Source organism: Oncorhynchus mykiss, chromosome 7 (genome assembly GCF_013265735.2).
Source record: "Oncorhynchus mykiss isolate Arlee chromosome 7, USDA_OmykA_1.1, whole genome shotgun sequence".
Lineage (NCBI taxonomy): Eukaryota > Metazoa > Chordata > Actinopteri > Salmoniformes > Salmonidae > Oncorhynchus > Oncorhynchus mykiss.
This window is the reverse complement of record NC_048571.1, coordinates 36951885-36973652: the sequence shown is the minus strand read 5'-3', so window position 1 is coordinate 36973652 and position 21768 is coordinate 36951885. Positions and strand designations below refer to the sequence as shown.

The 21768-nt window shown below is 43.2% G+C and overlaps 1 protein-coding gene across 3 annotated transcripts in view; it reads right to left on the bottom strand.

Annotated features, from left to right (window-relative positions):
• arhgap9 (Rho GTPase activating protein 9) overlaps positions 1 to 18477 on the bottom strand; it is a 58879-nt gene extending 40402 nt beyond the window's left edge. For 2 of the 3 annotated variants that reach the window (XM_036983183.1, XM_036983186.1), the window contains exons 1-5: positions 18144 to 18477; positions 6162 to 6581; positions 3963 to 4164; positions 3572 to 3796; positions 1332 to 1495 (exon numbers count right to left, since the gene is read on the bottom strand). In XM_036983183.1, the coding sequence (XP_036839078.1) occupies positions 1332 to 1495; positions 3572 to 3796; positions 3963 to 4164; positions 6162 to 6455 (885 nt within the window). In that variant the 5' untranslated portion in view covers positions 6456 to 6581; positions 18144 to 18477. The remainder of the gene's footprint in view (positions 1 to 1331; positions 1496 to 3571; positions 3797 to 3962; positions 4165 to 6161; positions 6582 to 18143) is intronic. The other variant, XM_036983184.1, reaches the window with a different exon arrangement.
• Positions 18478 to 21768: the final 3291 nt, after the last annotated feature.

The following is a 21768-nucleotide window of genomic DNA, read 5'->3' as shown; positions in this document are numbered from 1 at the left end:
AACTAGTTTTGATGACTCCAACCTAAGTGTATGTAAACTTCCAACTTCAACTGTATATACAGGGGGTACCGGTACCGAGTCAATGTACAGGTTAGTCAAGGTCATTTGTACATTTGTACCTCTGTAAGGGTGTGTGTGTGTGTGTGTGTTCGTGCATGTAAAGTATGGCATGCATGGCCAGTAGCAGGTGTTCACTTAGGGGCAGGAGGGCTCATTTGAACCATGGCAGATTTACATTATTGTGGAGCCACAGAGCAAGTAGACAGCTATTGCAAAAAGCTTTCAGCCTCTTCTGGGCCATTCTGGGAGATGGCAGGACTTTTATTGTGGCTTATATTAAGACAACATTAACATTCCCATGTGTGTGTGTGTGTTTTGAGGGAAAATAGGAGCATGTGACATGGATGTTGCTCTAATCCTGCTTACTGAGCTTAGAGACGAGAGAGAGAGAGAGATAGTGAAGAAAAGCCCTTGGGAGAGAGAGAGAAAGAGAGAGAGAGAGAGAGAGAGAGAGAGAGAGAGAGAGAGAGAGAGAGAGAGAGAAGAAAAGCCATTGGGAGAGAGAGAGAGGGGGAGAGAAGAGAGAGGGAGGAAGGAGGCGCAGAGATGAATCGGAGGATAATAAGTAAGAGAGGAAAGAAAGAGAGATGGCCCATCCAGAGACAAGAAAAATACAGGGCTAGATGTCAACTCTCATAAAATCACAACATTCATGTTCACTCACGGAGTGGCTTTTTGAACGCCATCCAAAAACCATCCCGCCTGGACTCTAACTTGGCAGTGGCTGATTCTTGTTTTAATATGAATGGATGTTGGCTCTAACAAAAAGCTAAATGGTTTATTTGTTATCACAAATCAACATGTTTGTTTTACCACAACCATCATCAGTACCTGTTGAAGGATTATCTCGGTCGGCACCCAGAACCTAATCTCACTTGTGCGATAGCCAGCTACTCGATGCAATGGTATAATTAGTCTATCACGAGAGACTAGATTAGGGATAGCTGTTATTATATAGCCTCATCATTAAGCCATACACGGAATGACAATGATAGAAGAGTTGGCAACAGCACATAGGTGTATGGTATGAGACTAGTTATAACTTCACTTCCCAAATGATGTACATATGTATCTGAAGTAGCATAGCTCTAGTCTCTCAGTCCGTGTGTCTTTCTGGAGTAGCATACAGTACCTGTCTGTGTGTCTTGGTGTGTTGGCCAAGGCTATCTGAAGTAGCATAGCTCAAACCTATGCCTCTTGTCTGCGTGTTTCCTCTCTCTGTATGTGTCTGTGTGTGTGTCTGTATCTTGGCCCACTTGGCCCAGTCTTACCTGCAGATGGCTGTGTCTGCGGGCGGCCTCTGCCATTTCCCACTGGCTGAGGGACTTGGCAGCACCACCGATGGGCGTGCTCCATCCACTGAGCCCCATCTCGAGCCCCATTTCCCTCACCTCGATCTCCTCATAAGGGTTCGGCAAGTTGCTGGAGCTCTTACCTAAAGGACCAAAGTGGGAAAAGGGTAATCAGGCTCTATGTATTATCCTTAATCATTTTAATGTCATGCATGGTGCATTCGGAAAGAATTCAAACCCCTTGGCTCTATCATTTTGTTACGTTACAGCCTTATTCTAAAATGTATTCAATTAACTTCTTTCTTTATCAATCTACATACAATACCCCATAATGAAAGCAAAAACAGGTTTTTAGACATTTTTGAAAATGTATTAAAAATAAAAAACAGAAATACCTTATTTACATAGGTTTTAAGACGCTTTTCTATGAGACTCGAAATTTAGCTCAGGTGGATCCTGTTTCCATTGATAATCCTTGAGATGTTTCTAAAACTTGATTGGAGTCCATCTGCGGTAAATTCAATTTATTGGACGTGATTGGAAAGGCACACACCTGTCTCACAGTTGACAGAGCATGTCAGAGCAAAAAATAAGCCATGAGGTCGAAGGAATTGTCCGTAGAGCTCCAAGACAGGATTGCTTTCGAGGCACAGATTCCAGAAGGACAACGATCTCTGCAGCACTCCACCATTCAGGCCTTTATGGTAGAGTGGCCAAATGAAAGCCACTCCTCAGTAAAATACCTAAGACAGCCCACTTGGAGTTTGCCAAAAGGCACCTAAAGACTCTCAGACCATGAGAAACACATTTCTCTAGTCTGATGAAATTAAGATGGAACTTTTTGGCCTGAATGCCAAGCATCATGCTGTGGGGATGTTTGTTAGCTGCAGTGACTGGGTGTTTAGTCAGGATCGAGGGAAAGATGAACGGAGCAAAGTAGAGATCCAAGATTCACCTTCCAACAGGACAGCGAGCCCAAGCACAAAGCCAAGACAACGCAGGGTTGGCTTCGGGAGAAGTCTCTGAATTTTCTTGAGTAGCCCAGCCAGAGCCCGGACTTGAACCCGATCTCTAGAGAGACCTGAAAATAGCTGTGCAGTGACACTCCCCATCCAACCTGACAGAGCTTGAGAGGATCTGCAGAAAATAATAGGAGAAACGTCCCAATTATAGGTATGCCAAGCTTGCAGCATCATACCCAACAAGACTCAAGGCTGTAATCGCTGCCAAAGGTGCTTCAACAAAGTACGAAGTAAAGGGTCCGAATATTGTGGTGTACCGTGGACAAGCCACCAGGGGAAGACCCGTCGGAGGGGACAGGAGGACAACCCCACCACCGTGGGGTCACCTCACATGGAATTGCCCAGGTCAAGAGGAGTCGATGCCAACAGCGGACCCCGGAGACAAGCTGGGCTGGTGAAAGTCGATGGTCACGACACCCACACCCACTCTGATGAATTACGGGAGTGTGGTAACGCTCGTACAAGCCCGCCTGCTGGCCCTTCCGACCGACTGTGATGTCCATCTCCTGTGTCCACGTCGACACCAAGCGGTATTCGACCGGGTAGGCCACCATCGTAACGCCGCAAAGAAGCTGCCAGACGGACGAGAGCGGGGATGGACCGGCGTCTGCGCAGCCCGGAAGTAAGCGTTTGCCTACCGACCCGGAGTTGGGGTCCAACGGGGCGCCGGAACCAACCTTACCTGGTGAATAACCTGAGGAGGAGCCCATGCTCCCCCTCCTCGATTTTGAGGGAAACACTGAGCGGTATAGCTTCCCCCCTTACCGATCTGACCAGGGCCCGCCTCCCAAAAACAGTGAAGTGTCCGGATGAGGCTGAAGCGGCATTCAGGCACCTGAAGGAAGCCCTGTGCTCCCATCCGATTCTCGTGACATATCACGTTGTGGAAATCTGAAAAATCTGTTTTTGCTTTGTCATTATGGGTTATTGTGTATAGATTGATGAGGGGGAAAACAATTGAACCATTTTAGAATAAAGCTGTAACATAACAAAATGTGGAAAAAGTCAAGGGGTATGAATACTTTCCGAATGCAATGTATGTGTTGTTGTCTCCGGCTGGAGCAGCCTTCTATGTAGTCCAAAAAAGAAAAGGCGATAGCACCACCCATAAAAGGCCACAACAATTGAAGCATTAAGACCATGAAGTCAAAGCCAGACTTGTACTGTATGTACTTTAATTATCAAGAAAAATCTTACTTCGGGGGATGGGGGCCGAGTGGCCCATGGGGGTCTTGGGGCCCCCAGGGACCATGAGTTGTCCGGTGGAATAGGTAGCAGTGTTGGAGGGGAGCGCAGCGAGGGGCATGGTTGGGAAGTGGCCCCCTCCTCCTCCCAGACCTGGGGTAGGGCTGTGACAGTTGACTCCTCTGAAGGCACTGTGAGAGTTGATGTCCTCCATGGAACGACAGAAGGTTTTGGGCACTGTTGTGGAAGGAGAGGAGAGGAGAAGGGAGAAGAGTGAACGAAATAAGATCGATGTGTGTGTTTATTACATGTTTGTATTAGCTAAGGGCCCATGGAGATTAATTGACCGTATGACACAGAAAACACACAACCCCACCCCATTCCACCCCCTCCCCGTACTCACCCCACACCCCCGTACCTGAGTACTGGTAGTTAGAGCAGGGAGAGAGAGATGACCGGGTCAGGAGTCTCATGTTGCCGTGGTTTGACATATTGTTGTTGACATGTTGTCGTACTGATGACAGAGGAGTGATGGGCACCTCCACCACATACGTAGCCGGGACATACAGGGGTTTGGCTTTACTGGCTGCCCCAATCCTCCGAACCTGGTAATAAAAATATATACACTGAACAAAAATATATACGCAAAACGCAACAATTTCAAAGATTTTACTGAGTTACAGTTCATATAAGGAAATCAGTCAAATCCTTTCATCAGCTATCCGGGTGACATCTATTAGTCACAGACACCTTTAAAATAGTAGTGGCGTGGATCAGAAAACCAGTCAGTATCTGGTATGACCGCCATTTTCCTCAAGCAGGGTGACACATCTCCTTCGCATAGTGTTGATCAGGCTGTTGATTGTGGCCTGTGGAGTGTTGTCCCGCTCCTTTTCAATGACTGTGTGAAGTTACTGGATATTGGCGGGAACTGGAACACGCTGTCGTACACATAGATCCAGAGCATCCCAAACGTGCTCAATGGGTGACATGTCTGGTGTGTATGCAGGCCATGGAAGAACTGAGAAATTTTCAGCTTCGTAAAATTGTGTACGGATCCTTGTGACATGGGGCCATGCATTATCATTCTGAAATATGAGGTGATGGCGGCGGATGAATGGCACAACAATGGGCCTCAGGATCTCGTCACGATATCTCTGTGCATTCAAATTGCCATCGATAAAATGTAATTGTGTTCGTTGTCCGTAATCCCCCCAACCCCTCTTTCACGCTACTGCTACTCTGTTCATTATATATGCATAGTCACTCTAACCATATCTACATGTACATACTACCTCAATCAGCCTGACTAACCGGTGTCTGTATGTAGCCTCGCTACTTTTATGGCCTAGCTACTGTATATAGCCTCTCTCTTTGATTTCTTTACTTACCTATTGTTCACCCAATACCTTTTTTGCACTATTGGTTAGAGCCTGTAAGTAAGCATTTCACTGTAAGGTCTACTACACCTGTTGTATTCGGCGCACGTGACAAATAAACTTTGATTTGATTTGATTTATGCCTGCCCATACCATAACCCCACCTCCACCATGGGGCACTCTGTTTACAACGTTGACATCAGCAAACCGCTTGCCCATATGACGCCATCTGCCCAGTTCAGTTGAAACCGGGATTCATCCATGAAGAGCACACTTCTCCAGCGTGCCAGTGGCCATCGAAGGTGAGCATTAGTCCATTGAAGTTGGTTACGACGTCGAACTGCAGTCAGGTCAAGACCCCGGTGAGGACAACGAGCTTGCAGATGAGCTTCCCTGAGATAGTTTCTGACAGTTTGTGCAGAAATTCTTTGGTTGTGCAAACCCACAGTTTCATCAGCTATCCGGGTGGCTGGTCTCAGACGATCCCACAGGTGAAGAAGACGGATGTGGAGGTCCTGGGCTGGCGTGGTTATACATGGTCTGCAGTTGTGAGGCCGGTTGGTGTATTGCCAAATTCTATAAAATTACATTGGAGGTGGCTTATGGTAGAGAAATTAACATATATTCTCTGGCAACAGCTCTGGTGGACATTCCTTCAGTCAGCAATTGCAAGCACATTCAAAACTAGAGGCATCTGTGGTATTGTGTTGTGTGACAAAACTGCACATTTTAGAGTGGCCTTTTATTGTTTGCAGCACAAGGTGCACCTGTGTAAAGATCATGCTGTTTAATCTGCTTCTTGATATGCCACACCTGTCAGGTGTATGGGTTATCTTGGCAAAGGAGAAATGCTCACTGACAGAGATGCAAACAAATTTGTGCACAAAATTTGTGCACAAGCTTCTTGTGCGTATGGAACATTTCTGGGATCTTTTATTGCAGCTCATGAAACATGGGACCAACACTTTACATGTTGTGTTTATATTTTTGTTCAGTATATATGCCATTTAGCAGATGCTCTTATCTAGAACGATTTAGGGGCAAATCCTAACGTTCATTTCAGTCAAATTTTCACGTAGCTTCCATTGATATCCATACATGACTAAGTTTAAATTTGACTTAAGTGGAAGTAAGGATTTTCCCAATACATTTTATAATATGCAATCCCAGCTGGATTCCTAGCACCACGCTCGTACCAAACGAGCCACACAGAACATCCTTACCTGCCACCAGTCAGTGTTCGTCTTCCTGAGCAGAATAAACCGCTCCCCTTCTCGGATGCAGACCTGTCGTCCATCTGCCCCGCGGTACTGGTAGTCATACTGAGCCTCCAACACCACCGTGCCACTGGGGACGCCACACACAGTAGGCACACTCACACTGCTAACACTGCTGCTCACACTGGCACGGCTCCCCCTGCTGGACACACTGCTCACACTGGTAATACTCCCTCTGGTGGAGGCTGAGGGCTTGGCGGGTGAGGCTATTGGGGAACGGCGCCAGCTGCCTGACAGCATGGTGGATGGATGGACTGGGGCTCAGTGGGGGGTGTTGGGGACAAGGGGAAGGGTGGCGAGGGTGAGGTCACAGGTGACACTGGCACGGGGTAACGGCGATGACTGTTGCCAGGCCAGCTCCATGCTCTGAAACACAAACAGAACAGAACTGGGTTAAATGTAAATATGGACAAAATATGGCAAGCATCACATATCCACACCATTTAATATCATAATCTCAGACCCCAATATTAAACTTAGATCTCTATACATGTAAATGTTAGTCATTTAGCAGACGCTCTTCTCCAGAGCGACTTACATGAGTAATTAGGGTTAAGTGTGTTGCTCAAAGGCATATCGACAGATTTTTCACCTAGTCTGCTCTGGGATTCAAACCAGCGATCGTTCGGTTATTGGCCCAATGCTTTTAACCGCTAGGATACCTGCCACCCCTATACAAGGCCTTAATACACAACAAAGCTGTGTACTAACTGGCAAACAAACGTTACGGATCCACACCATTTCATCGCATAATATAAACAGCAAGTAGTAATTATGTTACAAAGCAATTGTATTCTAAAAAGAGGGCATTGCAATTGATTTGCAATCCTTCATTTGTTTAACGGAGCTCATGCAATTAGAGAGAGAGAAAAAAAACAGAGTGTGCTGATCAACCAACCAGTATCTAAATCCTTTTTATCCATGGCATCATCAGACAACTAAAACTGTCCACCGACCAACCATAACAACACATACACACATTTACAACTCTGCCCTTACCAGACCCACTTACATAACAGAACACCCATTTGAGACTGAGATCCTGAGAGCAGCCCACAGCAGTAGTTCCAGACCGGCAGAGAGGCTGAGGCCTTTTCTCTCTCTCACCCTCCCTCTCTCCCTCCTCTCTATCTTCTCTCTCCCTCTCGCACAGTAAATATTGCACTCAAAAAGGTTTCAAAAAGATCTCTATCTCTCATAATCCACAGCACAGCAGCACTTTAATTTAAAAAAGCACTATGTGAGGCCTGTGTGTTTGTGTATGCTTGCGTATGTTTGTGTGTGTGCGTGATTGCTTGCGTACGTGTGTGTGTGTGTGTGTGTGTGTGTGTGTGTGTGTGTGTGTGTGTGTGTGTGTGTGTGTGTGTGTGTGTGTGTGTGTGTGTGTGTGTGTGTGTGTGTGTGTGTGTGTGTGTGTGTGTGTGTGTTTGCTTACTTACATTTGTGTGTGCGTTTGTATACTGTTTTAGTGTGCGCCAGCTGACAAGAGTAAACACAGCAGGTAAAGCATCAAAGCTGATGGGATTCCCAATTCCCTCACATATGTGTTCCGAGACTGGATCCTAGCATTCTATCTATCCGTCTATCCATCCATCCATCCATCCATTGACTATGTCTAGACTTCTATCAGAAGCTCTAGCTGGAGATTTTGAAACAACAAGTCTTTTTTTATATTTTCTTAAATCTTTTCTTATTTTTTGGGGGGGTGGATCAGATTTAATATTGCGGATAGATTGTCACTTCCATCAATGTATTTGTCTGCATCATTTCCAATCCCCCATATATTTTGGGGGTAAATAGATATATTAATTTGTATACACACATATACATAAACATGCATACATATACATACATACATACATACGTGTTAGATACAAAGCAGAACAGAAGCAGGGCAAGCACAAAAACAGGAAACCACTTTCAGAGCATCAACATCCAAAGTGTATGGCGGGGTCATATTTCTCCTCTTTTTCCTCTGCAGCTTTTGACACTGGTGGCCATCGCTATGTCTGTTCCACTCAATACCAGAATGAGTCAAATTAGGAAACAAATTAGATTGCTAACCCTGTTATGACCATGTTGGCCAACATGAAGAGAAAGACAGGTTGGCCAATAATACGAGCATGGAGAGAGAGAGCCAGGTTGAGACTGCTATCTTGTGACATACTATTTATATAAATATAGTTGGCCAACCCACAAGAGATTTGGTTCTGGGTTCTGAGAACTGAGACTAAAGCCCCACACCCAAACAGACAGACAGTGAGAGGGAGAGAGACACATATGCTGGCAGACGGACCCTCAGAACTGGGGTGGGTGAAGCTGACAGTTAGCTAACCCCCATGCCAGGCTGTGCCAGTTAGAGAGGGCCCCACATGCCTCAGGCCTGGCAACAACAACAACAACAACAGTGGAGAGAGAGAGAGAGAGAGAGAGAGAGAGAGAGAGAGGTGGGGGGTTCAGAGAAAAGGAGAGAGAGAGGGAATGAGAGCGAGAGAGAGAGAATGAGAAAAATAGAGAAACAGATAAAGATAGAGAGAGAAATAACATAGTCCAGCTCAGACAGACATCAACATCCAGTTACACTGTAGACTGCATGCACTCTTGTGTGTGTATTATATTGTGAATGCATGCCTGCACAAATTCATGTATATGAGAGAGACGTAAATCTAATCACCATGTCTGTGTTGTGGTCAGTCTTGAGGTTAGCTGGTCAGCAGTAAAGATGGAGGGGGTGGGGGGTTTATGATGCAATCTGCCACAGTACTAACATCCCAGCTGGCCAGTCAACAGTCAAACTTCCAAAACAATGAAGACACATTGGACTAGTCAGTCATACGTTAGCCCAGCAGCGAGTCTTATCATCTGCTCTGCTTTAGGGAGGATTAGGGGACTACCCAATAGAGAGTTAACGAGGCTAGTGGCACTGCCAACTGACACACACACTAAGGCACACACAAATGCATGCATGAAGGCATACACACACACACACACACACACACACACACACACACACACACACACACACACACACACACACACACACACACACACACACACACACACACTCCTAATCCCAGTTGACGGATCTTGGATGAGCTCAGTGAACCCTAGTAACTAATGCTACCCTCCCATTCAGGACCAATTTGCCAGAAGAGTATATGTGGGTGGGCCTCTGCCTCCGTGCATGCCTTCCTGAGTGTGTGTGTGTGTTTGGCCCCTGTCACATGTCGCAAACAGCCTAGGCCATTCGCCTCACTGATCATCCAGCCATTGATTATTGTTCCGTGCTTATAGCTCAGAGCTGTCTGAATGGTCAACAGAGCCAACTGCCAAATCAACAGAGCTAGGCCTTAAAACTCCTCAAGTCTAACTCCAACTCCAACTAGAACAAAAACCACGCAACAATGAACACTTGGGAAAGAAGTGTTATTTGTCACTGCCACTACTTGGAAATCACATTAGATTTGCGTGATGTGCTGGTTGTACTATGAGCATAGAAATAGAAAGGGAAACCCCATTAGAGTCATTGGGTGGCAGGGAGGGACAACTTTTGATCCTTTGACAATTATCAACTTAATATTTGTGTTTAAATTTAGTGTGGATTAACAAAAACAAGGACAATTTAATCTAGGCTAATCCATGATACCTGGCACATCAACAGCAGCTAGAGAGACAGACTAGCAATTAGGACTATACCCCGTAGTTTGTGGAAAGTGTGACATTTCCAATTTTCTCCATTCCGCTTCTTCCTGACTCCCCTGAAAGGCTAGAAAATAAAAATAGAGTAAGAGAATGCATTGTGTCTCTGTGGGTCTATGGGTCAGGCATGATACCCAAGGACATATAACTCATACCCATAGAAACAGAATTCCATATCTCAGACCACTCACTACTATTTGAAGACAAGCGTGACTGACACACAACATCAGGGTTCCGGCTTGGACCGTACTGTTTACTGACCGAACACGTGTTTGTTTCCTGCATATCACATTGGATGAACATCTGATTACCATGATTGATATAAATATTTATGAAATATAATATAACATAACTTAAAATGAACAACAGTGGCCCTCCCTTCAACCCTGCAATACCACTCCTATTGGAAGATAAACTGTGAAGATTGTCCTAACTGACTGAGCTGGTATATCCCTGCATGGGGCTGTTACATCCCGGGCCAAAACAGCTTCTCATCCTCTCAGCTCTCACTGCTGTGTGAATCATTGATGAGCAGACCAGAGAGAGAGACACTGAATCACTGAAACACTCTCTGGAGGTGATGCGTCCAAAATGCCACTTTAATCCCTAAATAGTGTACTATTTTTGAACAGGGCATAGGATTCCATTTCGGGTCAATATGGGTCCCTGTCGGAGACTAGCCTGTCAGGATTAGAGAAAGATTGAGGTGCAGGAAGAGGAGCATGATTATTGTAATTTCATTTACTTTACCAGGCAATTAAGATAAGAACAAATTCTTATTTACAATGATGCCTGGCAAGTGGCAAAAAGCATCCTGTGGGGCAGGGGGGCGGGGAATAAAAGTGTTGGGTAGGATGGTCATCTGAATCAAGGTTCGTTTGGCAGATGGGGTGAAGGAGGAGTGATTACGATACAGAAAACCAAGCCTAGATTTAACCTTGTGGCCTGCAGCTTGGTTAAAGCTGGAATCCGCATTAGGGGAAACAGCGCCACTGTTCGCCCCAGCACATTTGTTATTGTTTTGTTTATGAAACGAAGGAGGGCAGAAAAAAAGCCTGCTGGATGCTCAGAAATAATACAATTCAGAGAGAGAGAGAGAGAGAGAGAGAGAGAGAGAGAGTGATCTACTTAATACATTTTGTGGGTGCGTGCATGCGTTAACAAGTAGCACTCAGCATTATGGCAAATCTATGTAGCAACCATTCACAACCTGTGGCTGTTACTCAATAAGGACTAAATGACCTGTCTGATTTAGTAAATGCCTTTGCGAGTATTATAGCATGTAACTTTCAGGCAATATTATCCAAAACCTCACCAAGCTATTCAGAAATAGCTTGATTGAGTTTAAAATGGCATGTACAGTATGTATATTGGAATTCATAGTGAAACTTGTGTTTAAAACAGATTAATATTATTACTAAGCCAATACTGCATTCTTACGTTGGTTTATGCAATGTGATATAATTTAAAATCCTAACTAATGCTTACTAAAATTTGCCAGCAGGGCGAAGGCCATATCAGGTTCAGGCTTCTCTTTTTAGGACCATTAGGGACATGCAGCTTAGCATTATAGTAAGGTTTTGTTCCAAATGGCATCCTATCCCCTATATGGGTCATTCTGTATAAGAGGTACAAACTAGGGGTTGGGTAAAAAAAATCACATTTGTATCCTATTTTTACCAAACTTTCAGCAGACATGTCTTCCAGCATACAGTATGTTAGGTAGACATATATACTACTCACACACTTTGTTTTATTGCATATTAAAAATATTTACCTGAATTCCTTACAACCCCACTAAATTTGTCACTACTAAAACATAGTGTAAAAGTTGCAGTAAAGGGAGAACCATGCACAGTAGTGATCATTTTGATTAACCTTCTATAACAGAATCATTTTAGAAATTGTATTTGCATACCAAATTAATAAAATAGTAAAAACTTGATTTTTAACCATATTTTTTAAACCTTTACATTGAATTTAGATATATACAGCATACTCTGTATTGTTCTCTGTAAAATGCTCAATGTGGATTGTATGAATCTGAAACCTGTTGGATTGACTGAATTACTTATGCCTCTAAATAATTATTTTGGAAAAATAACAGGGTTATCTGCGTCAAGTGTCCATCATAGAGATTAAATGGAGATCTCTAGATCGAGATAACTCATTTTAGTATAGACATTGCAATTGAGAGCTTCCACCATTTAAAATTAGTCCGCTGGGTGGTTATTCCTATGGGTTGGGAGTGATCAGCAAATTATCAAAAAGCATGATCTTCTTTCAATTGGGTTGCCTATGGTTAGTAAACCAAAGCCTCCGGTAATATTGAGGAGCCAAGACCAAACTTTTTGCCAGGACGTTGGTCCCAAGATCCAGACCCAGACAGTTGAAAGACCAAATGTACAGTTGTAGTCGGAAGTTTACATACACATTTGCCAAATACATTTAAACTCAGTTTTTCACAATTCCAGACACTTAATCTGAGTAAGAATTCCCTGTCTCAGGTCAGTTAGTTGAAAGATCCATTTTGCAATCAAGCTTTAACTTCCTGACTGATGTCTTGAGATGTTGCTTCAATATATACACATCATTTTTCCTTCCTCGTGATGCCATCTATTTTGTGAAGTGCACCAGTCCCTCCTGCAGCAAAGCAACACCACAACATGATGCCGCCAGCCCCGTGCTTCACGGTTGGGATGGTGTTGTTCGGCTTGCACGCCTCCCCCTTTTTCCTCCAAACATAACGATGATCATTATGGCCAAACAGTTCTATTTTTGTTTCATCAGACCAGAGGACATTTCTCCAAAAAGTACGATCTTTGTCCCCATGTGCAGTTGCAAACCATAGTCTGGCTTTTTTATGGCGGATTTGGAGCAGTGGCTTCTTCCTTGCTGAGCGGCCTTTCAGGTTATGTCAATATTGAACTCGTTTTACTGTGGATATAGATACTTTTATACCTGTTTCCTCCAGCATCTTCACAAGGTCCTTTGCTGTTGTTCTGGGATTTATTTGCACTTTTCACACCAAAGTATGTTCATCTCCAGGAGACAGAACACGTCTCCTTCCTGAGCGGTATGACGGCTGCGTGGTCCTTCCGTACTATTGTTTTTACAGATGAACGTGGTACCTTCAGGCGTTTGGAAATTGCTCCTAAGGACGAACCAGACTTGTGGAGGTCTACATTTTTTTCTGAGTTCTGGCCTGATTTCTTTTGATTTCCCCAAGATGTTAAGCAAATAGGCACTGAGTTTGAAGGTAGGCCTGGAAATGCATGAACAGGTACACCTCCAATTGACTCAAATGATGTCAATTAGCCTATCAGAAGCTTCTAAAGTCATGACATAATTTTCTGGAATTTTCCAAGCTGTTTAAAGGCACAGTCAACTTAGTGTATGTAAACTTCTGACCCACTGGAATTGTGATACACTGAATTATAAGTGAAATAATCTGTCTGTAAACAATTGGAAAAATTACTTGTGTCATGCACAAAGTAGATGTCCTAACCGACTTGCTAAAACTGTAGTTTGTTAACAAGAAATTTGTGGATTTGACTCCAACCTAAGTGTATGTAAACTTCCGACTTCAACTGTATGTGATCATGAGTGGTCTCCAGACCAAGGCCACTAGATCAAGAGTCCATTGGCCCTTTCTTCAATTGTAAGAAACTCATATAGAGTAAACTCGAGTACAGTACAATACAGTAGACTAGATCACAGTAAAGTACAGCACAGTAGAGTCGGATACAGTACGCTCAGTAAGTAGAGTACAGTACATTGCAGAATAGTGCAGTACAGTGTAGCACATTAAAGACATCTATGTTTTGGTCAAATAAATGTCAATGTTTGGGATCTTGGAGGGTTGGAGCCACCCTGCTGGCTATGCATCTTAATACTCTACACCTTTTGTGGTTCTCTGTAGCTCAGTTGGTAGAGCATAGTGCAAGCAACTTAAAAATGGAGATAGCCTCAATGGCGCTGCCCGTGCTGTTACATTATTAAAGAATCCCCATAGCTAATATATGGCTTGCTATCTTTCATTTGGACAGATGTACATCTCAGCAAGATATGTGCACCACGTCATTGCTCTCTCTCACTCTGCTGTGGGTGCATGATATGCACTTTGCTAGCCATCATTCATATGGCGAGGGGCTAAAGCTCATTAGTTGAACTGGAATTGCTAGGCGGCAGGCCCACGTGGGGGAAAATGGATCAGCACAGCCTCCAGAAAAACAGTTGCTTTCAAACTAGGGATTTCATGGCTAATTAAGGTAAGACACGAATTATGCAACAATGATCTACACATTGACACATCCAGCCCAAAGCAGGAGTTGCCAAAGTTCTGGAGTATGTCTTTAAGGAACATTCATTTTACAGTCTTTTAATGTGTATGTTTGGTTGTGACATCAAAAGGTGGGACAGCATTTAAAAATATATATTTTCTAAAAATAAATGAAACTAGTAATTAGATCTGTATCTTTCAATGCAACAATAGAACAACTCTCAGCACAAATCCAGTTCGGCTGCAACTCATACTGTTATTTCCTGCATTTCAAATGGATTTCTTTGTTTAAATCTAACTTTTCAAATCATCAGGGGTGAAAGAAACATAGCAGTTTTCAAGAAATGGGAAGAATTAGAACCAACCTTTCATTTCCAGAAGGTTCTGAACTCAAACAGCACTCCAACCATAGACATATAATCTTCCTATGACTCCAGCAACCTGGGTGAAGACTAGAGAGGCTGAGCCCATAGATACACACATCATTGGCTGAGCCTCAGTCTGACTCCCACAGGCCTCCCTGCCCCTCCCAGAAGCCTGCAGCTCATTCATTGATGTTTCTGGTGAAAAGCACAGAGACCATTGATCCACCAGGGATGGGAGTGAGGCACAGAGCTGTCACAAGCTATCAGCAAAGTCAAAGACCCACTTTCTGCAATAGTAACATCATAGAGAGTGAATCACTCACAGAGTGTGTGATACAGCAAGGGACCATTGCAGTGCATTAAACCTCTCTGGGTAATGCAGATTCAAACACAGTGGCTACACAGATAAGCACAATCATTTATAGTGTTTAGTACAGGTTCCTAGAAAAGTGTATATGGTATAAACAGTTCAAACATGGATGTCTGTATGACATTATCTCACTCTACCTCTACCTCTCTCTCTCTCCCCATCCCGCTCACTGTCTGTCTGTTTGTAGGACTGCAGTAAGACCAGTAAAAGGGTCTAACCTTCTGTCAGATGAAAGAGTCCGTGTGAGGGATTTGGACAGCATGTGAGGGATGAACAACATACAACTACACTAAGAAATTGTGTTTTGGCTGTGAGCTTTAAAAGAAGATCAGTGGAGTGACATTTCGGGGATTTCTGTGGCCTGTCCTTTTGTGGCCTGTGTTACTTCCCTCTCTCTCCCCAGAGAAGGTCACTGCTGCAGACAATCACACTGATAGCACTGAGCTTAAAAACACACGCACACACCTATGCATGCAGACATATGCATGCAGACATACGCACACGCACGCACACACACACACACGCACACTGACAGTGACCATAGTAATTCTCCAGATTACCCAAATATCCCAATCCCAAAACAATAATCCTCTACTCATTACAATCTGAAAACCACTGGCTGCCACACAAAAATTATCTCCATAGGACACTACTTCAATCCAGCACAATCTCTTCTCAATAGGCCAAAGGCTGAGATTCACCAATGAACCCAAAACAGCATGTTATCAACAGAGTAATCTCGACACCCAGAATCACATCCCCTACTTGATGTTAATGTGAAAAGCAAAGAGACCATTGATCCACCAGGGATGGGAGGGAGGCACACTGTTTTGGGACACTGTAAAGTCCATGGAGAATAAGAGTACCTCCTCCCAGCTGCCCACAGGCACCACTGACAAATCCACGACAATCAAGAATTTCAATAACCATTTCTCTACTGTTGGCCATGCTTTCTACCTGGCTAACCCAACCCCGGGCCAACAGCTCTGCACACCCTGCAGCAACTGGCCCAAGCCCAAAATCTGGATCCCTACAAATCAGCTGGGCTAGACAATCTGTACCCTCTCTTTCTAAAATGATCCACTGCCATTGTTGCAACCCCTATTACTAGTCTGTTCAACCTCTCTTTCGTATCATCTGAGATTCCTAAAGATTGACAAGCGGCCGTGGTCATCCCCCTCTACTCTAGACGCAAACTATAACAGACCTATATCCATCCTGCCCTGCCTTTCTAGGAGTAAGGATCGGACCAAAGCGCAGCGTGGTAAGTGTTCATGGTGATTTTTAATTCAAACTCAGAACACTAAACAGAAAATAACAACATTAATTTTCAAAACCGAAACAGAAGTTCACTAACTTCAAGCGTCAGCTGTCAGAGCAGCTTAACGATCGCTGCAGCTGTACACAGCCCATCTGTAAATAGCCCATCCAACCAACTACCTACCTCATCCCCATATTTGTTTTTCTGCTCTTTTGCACACCAGTATTTATACTTGCACATCCTCATCTGCACATATATCACTCCAGTGTACATTGCTAAATTGTAATTACTTTGCCACTCTTGGCCTATTTATTGCCTTACCTCCTTACTTCATTTGCACACACTGTATACAGATTGTTCTATTGTGTTATTGACTGTATGTTTGTTTATCCCATGTGTAACTCTACGTTGTTGTTTTTGTCGCACTGCTTTGCTTTATCTTGGCCAGGTCGCAGTTGTAAATGGGAACTTGTTCTCAACTGGCCTATCTGGTTAAATAAAGGTAAAACAATTTTTTTAAGGCTGTCACGAGAGAGGCTACCAACAGAGAGGGGAGATCATGCAATCAAAGCCATGAACTCTCACTAGTCACTCACTTATACACAGGGAAAGGCAAGCAGCTTTTTAATCAGCAGAAGTTGCAACCCTACTTGGTGGAGTATAATCTTTCAAGGCTGTATGTGTGTGCAGTTAGCTATGAGCAGTGTGTGTGTGTGTGTGTGTGTGTGTGTGTGTGTGTGTGTGTGTGTGTGTGTGTGTGTGTGTATGTGTGTGTGTGTGTGTGTGTGTGTGTGTGTGTGTGTGTGTGTGTGTGTCTGAAACTGTGAAGTAACTGTGCAGTAACAGTTAGCTATGAGCAGGCTACAAAATAGCCAGGGAGAAAGTAAATCCTAGGTCTACTGAGACAGATTACCAAACGAAATGAAAACACAATGCGCCTAACTGTTCCCATTCAATTTGATCCTGTACATGCTTTTTTTGTTGGCTGTACCGTAGTCAAAGTAGTGTAAGTGAAACATGCAAATGTGCAATAGACTAGGCTACAGACAAAGAGGCTTCTCACTTCTCAGACTGCTTCAAAGCTTTTATAGATTATTTGCGTCCTTATTTCTTGCCATTTGAGCTAAGAAAAACTGAGGAGACGATTTGAAGAATAATACAATATGCTATTCTACTGCAGTGGTGAAATATAGAAGAGTACAACTGAAGATTGATGATCATCTCAGTGCATCTAAAACCACAAAGCTGAGCTCACACTCCCAACCTCAAAGGACACCACAGTGAAGCTATGCTTGATATCCTGTTTTAAAAGAGACTTTAGAGACTGAGACTAAGCAAACCATACGCTACAGGATATGAAAAATACGAAGAGAACTTGGTGAAACATTTAACATTCTAGTGTGGTAATATGTTTCAGAGGCGGGGGGAATTATGAACACTCAAATTTGACAGCACTAACAACTTCTGCTGTATACGCGTAACATGTCAACAACAGAGCAACTTTGAGTTGAGCCTCTATGTAAGGGCCATAGATGAGATTTCACCCACAAGCCTACACAGGCTCCAGACACCCGGTCAGCTTAAGATCATACATATTGCACCATCATACATAATGCACATAATTGGCTATACTTCACCTGATTTCACATTAAGTATACATAACCCCAGTTTATTTGCTAATGTAAGCCTCTTCATTGTCACTGCATTTAAGTGCATGCAAGCAACCAAGAAGTTTATTAATATGATTGTTTAGATCTATTTATAACACTACAATAACATATACCTGTAAAGTAAGAATAAAGTACAGCAACATTACTTATAAAAACTGACATAACTGACATAATTTAAAAGTATTATTTTCTAAATTACTTTATACATTTATTTTCATTTTTTTACTTGCCATATATGCGTCTCCAAATACTAGAACATTTACAAGAAAACCGTTTCTCACCTTTAGGAGGTCGGTGCAGCGAGTGTCATCAATTATTATTGCAATAAAAAAAAACTGATCCGGACCATTCAGTAGCGAGCGAACGACGTCCAGAAATTATCGCACTCGCAGCCTCCAGTGATGTGTGCTATTTGTGCCTTGATCAAGTTATCCTCTATCATGTGATGCAGTTTAAAAAACTGAAATACCATTGTAGCTTCACAAATTGGTGAGGGTTTGTTTCAATGTGTATAAAATGTGCACACTGTTATAGATTTGTAATATTAATACCTGTAATTAAACCTGTTGGTTATCATATTAATTCTCGTTCAGATTAAACGATATGTCTAGGTGCAGTACATCAACGTAGATGGCCATCGATTGGCTGAAAAGTCCCATGTGATTTCTCATTAACCAATCAGAATTTGGGGAAGTTAGCGTGTCAGTTTGTTATCGCTAAATGTATTTTCATACTGATAGAATTTGTAGTTTTATGCAGAGTCTGATTGCATCGCTTTTATGGATGTGGTATGCTTTAGAATACTACAATATGCGCCATTTGCAAATGGGAAATTGAACAGTGGTTTCATGAAGTCACTGGCAGTTTCATGCTGTCATATCTTTCTTTATATTTCTTGATTTTTCAGTCCTTTAACGAGTCGAATATAGCTACGTATTTCAACACAAACGCATTTGAATACAGGCGGCCAAATGGAACTGTTCGTGAGTGACGAAATCCGCACTGTGTGAAGGTGTGAACTGTGACGTTCAACATGTCAACCACTAAGGGATGGTAATAAACTAGTTGGGGGTGTTAGCCAGCTAGCTACGTTTGCTTACCAACACATGCTAAATTTAGTTATCACTAGTCAGACGAATTGATTGATGGCTCGAGCTAACGTTATACGTTATGTCTTTGCTGTAAATCAGGTTTTTCCAAAACTGCCCCCCCCCCCCCAGTTGATTCAAATAATTCAAGCTTGATAATAAGGATGGGCACCAGCTCTAGCTCTACCTGTTCACACAGCAGGCCTTAATGCTCAAATCAGTGGTATTTTTCAAATCCGTTTTGGAACTGACTGCCCAAACAGCAAGTTACACGTGACCAAATCTCACAGTCATTTGCTGACATGGCTACACTAGTTGCCATAGTAACGACGGGTGTGTGCACAGTGATTTAGGCTGATTTGTGGTGGTGCTTGTGCTCCCTATTGCTCAGACGTTATGTAGCGAGCTAATATGACAACAATGCCTGCCGTGGACGTTTCCCAGTTAAATGTCTTTATTTAACTTTTATTTAGAGGGGGGGGGGGGGGGGGGGGGGGGGGGTCACCATTGAGACCAGGGTCTTATACTCAAGGGTGCCCTGTGAACATGAACACACAATTAAGCAAGACACAATACACAAAACACAACATAAAGCAAAACATCAATACAATAAATACAACAAGATGAATACAAAACTATTACACATTAACATTATCTCCCTCAAAAATGTATCTAAACTGTCCAATGGGGACCAGCGAGACCAGATTCAAGATGGCCTGAAAGGCTATTCCATGAGATAGTGGCATAAAAACTAAACACATTTTCCCCAGCTCAGTGGAGACCCACGGGACCTCCAGAACTAGCCAGTCCAGAGAGCGGGTCTTAAAATAGCTGGATCTCCAATTAATATTTTTATTTATTTTATTTATTTTACCTTTATTTAACCAGGTAGGCAAGTTGAGAACAAGTTCTCATTTACAATTGCGACCTGGCCAAGATAAAGCAAAGCAGTTCGACAGATACAACGACACAGAGTTACACATGGAGTAAAACAAACATACAGTCAATAATACAGTATAAACAAGTCTATATACAATGTGAGCAAATGAGGTGAGAAGGGAGGTAAAGGCAAAAAAGGCCATGGTGACAAAGTAAATACAATATAGCAAGTAAAACACTGGAATGGTCGTTTTGCAATGGAAGAATGTGCAAAGTAGAAATAAAAATAATGGGGTGCAAAGGAGCAAAATAAATAAATAAATTAAATACAGTTGGGAAAGAGGTAGTTGTTTGGGCTAAATTATAGGTGGGCTATGTACAGGTGCAGTAATCTGTGAGCTGCTCTGACAGTTGGTGCTTAAAGCTAGTGAGGGAGATAAGTGTTTCCAGTTTCAGAGATTTTTGTAGTTCGTTCCAGTCATTGGCAGCAGAGAACTGGAAAGAGAGGCGGCTAAAGAAAGAATTGGTTTTGGGGGTGACTAGAGAGATATACCTGCTGGAGCGTGTGCTACAGGTGGGAGATGCTATGGTGACCAGCGAACTGAGATAAGGGGGGACTTTACCTAGCAGGGTCTTGTAGATGACATGGAGCCAGTGGGTTTGGCGACGAGTATGAAGCGAGGGCCAGCCAACGAGAGCGTACAGGTCGCAATGGTGGGTAGTATATGGGGCTTTGGTGACAAAACGGATTGCACTGTGATAGACTGCATCCAATTTGTTGAGTAGGGTATTGGAGGCTATTTTGTAAATGACATCGCCAAAGTCGAGGATTGGTAGGATGGTCAGTTTTACAAGGGTATGTTTGGCAGCATGAGTGAAGGATGCTTTGTTGCGAAATAGGAAGCCAATTCTAGATTTAACTTTGGATTGGAGATGTTTGATATGGGTCTGGAAGGAGAGTTTACAGTCTAACCAGACACCTAAGTATTTGTACTTGTCCACGTATTCTAAGTCAGAGCCGTCCAGAGTAGTGATGTTGGACAGGCGGGTAGGTGCAGGTAGCGATCGGTTGAAGAGCATGCATTTAGTTTTACTTGTATTTAAGAGCAATTGGAGGCCACGGAAGGAGAGTTGTATGGCATTGAATATGTGAGCTGAAGTAGTGGGGGGGGTTTCTGAAGAACAGCTTTATATACAAAACGAAGCCAATGCTGAGCCCTTCTGGTAGTCAGAGACTACCAGCTAACAGAACTATACAAAATGCAGTGATGTGAACAAAAATTGTCCCCAGTGATAAAACTCAGTGCTGAGTCATAGACTGAGTTTAAAGGTTTTAAAACAGAGGCTGCTAGCTAGCTATGTTATTCATCAGTTAGCCTTGTTTGCTTACCAACACATGGTATTGAGTTATTACTAGTCAGATGAATTGATTGATGGCTCGAGCTAATGTTATATGTCCTATACTGAACAAAAATATAAATGCAACATTTCAATGATTTACTGAGCTACAGTTCATATAAGGAAATCAGTCAATTGAAATAAATTCATTAGGCCCTAATCAATGGATTTCACAGGACTGGGCATGGGCACAGCCATGGGTGGGCCTTGGAGGGCATAGGCCCACCCTCTTGGGAGACTGGCCCAGCCATTGGGGAGCAAGGCACAGCCAATCAGAATTAGTTTTTCCCTACAAAAGGACTTAATTACTGACAGAAATACTCCTCAGTTTCATCAGCTGTCCGGGTGGCTGGTCTCAGATGATCCCTCAGGTGAAGAAGCTGGATGTGGAGGTCCTGGGCTGGCGTGGATACATGTGGACTGCGGTTGTGAGGCCAATTGGACGTACTGACACATTCTCTAAAATGAATTTGGAGGCAGCTTATGGTAGACAAATGTGACTGGTTTCAGGTATCATGGCGTATGTATCAGGTCACTACTT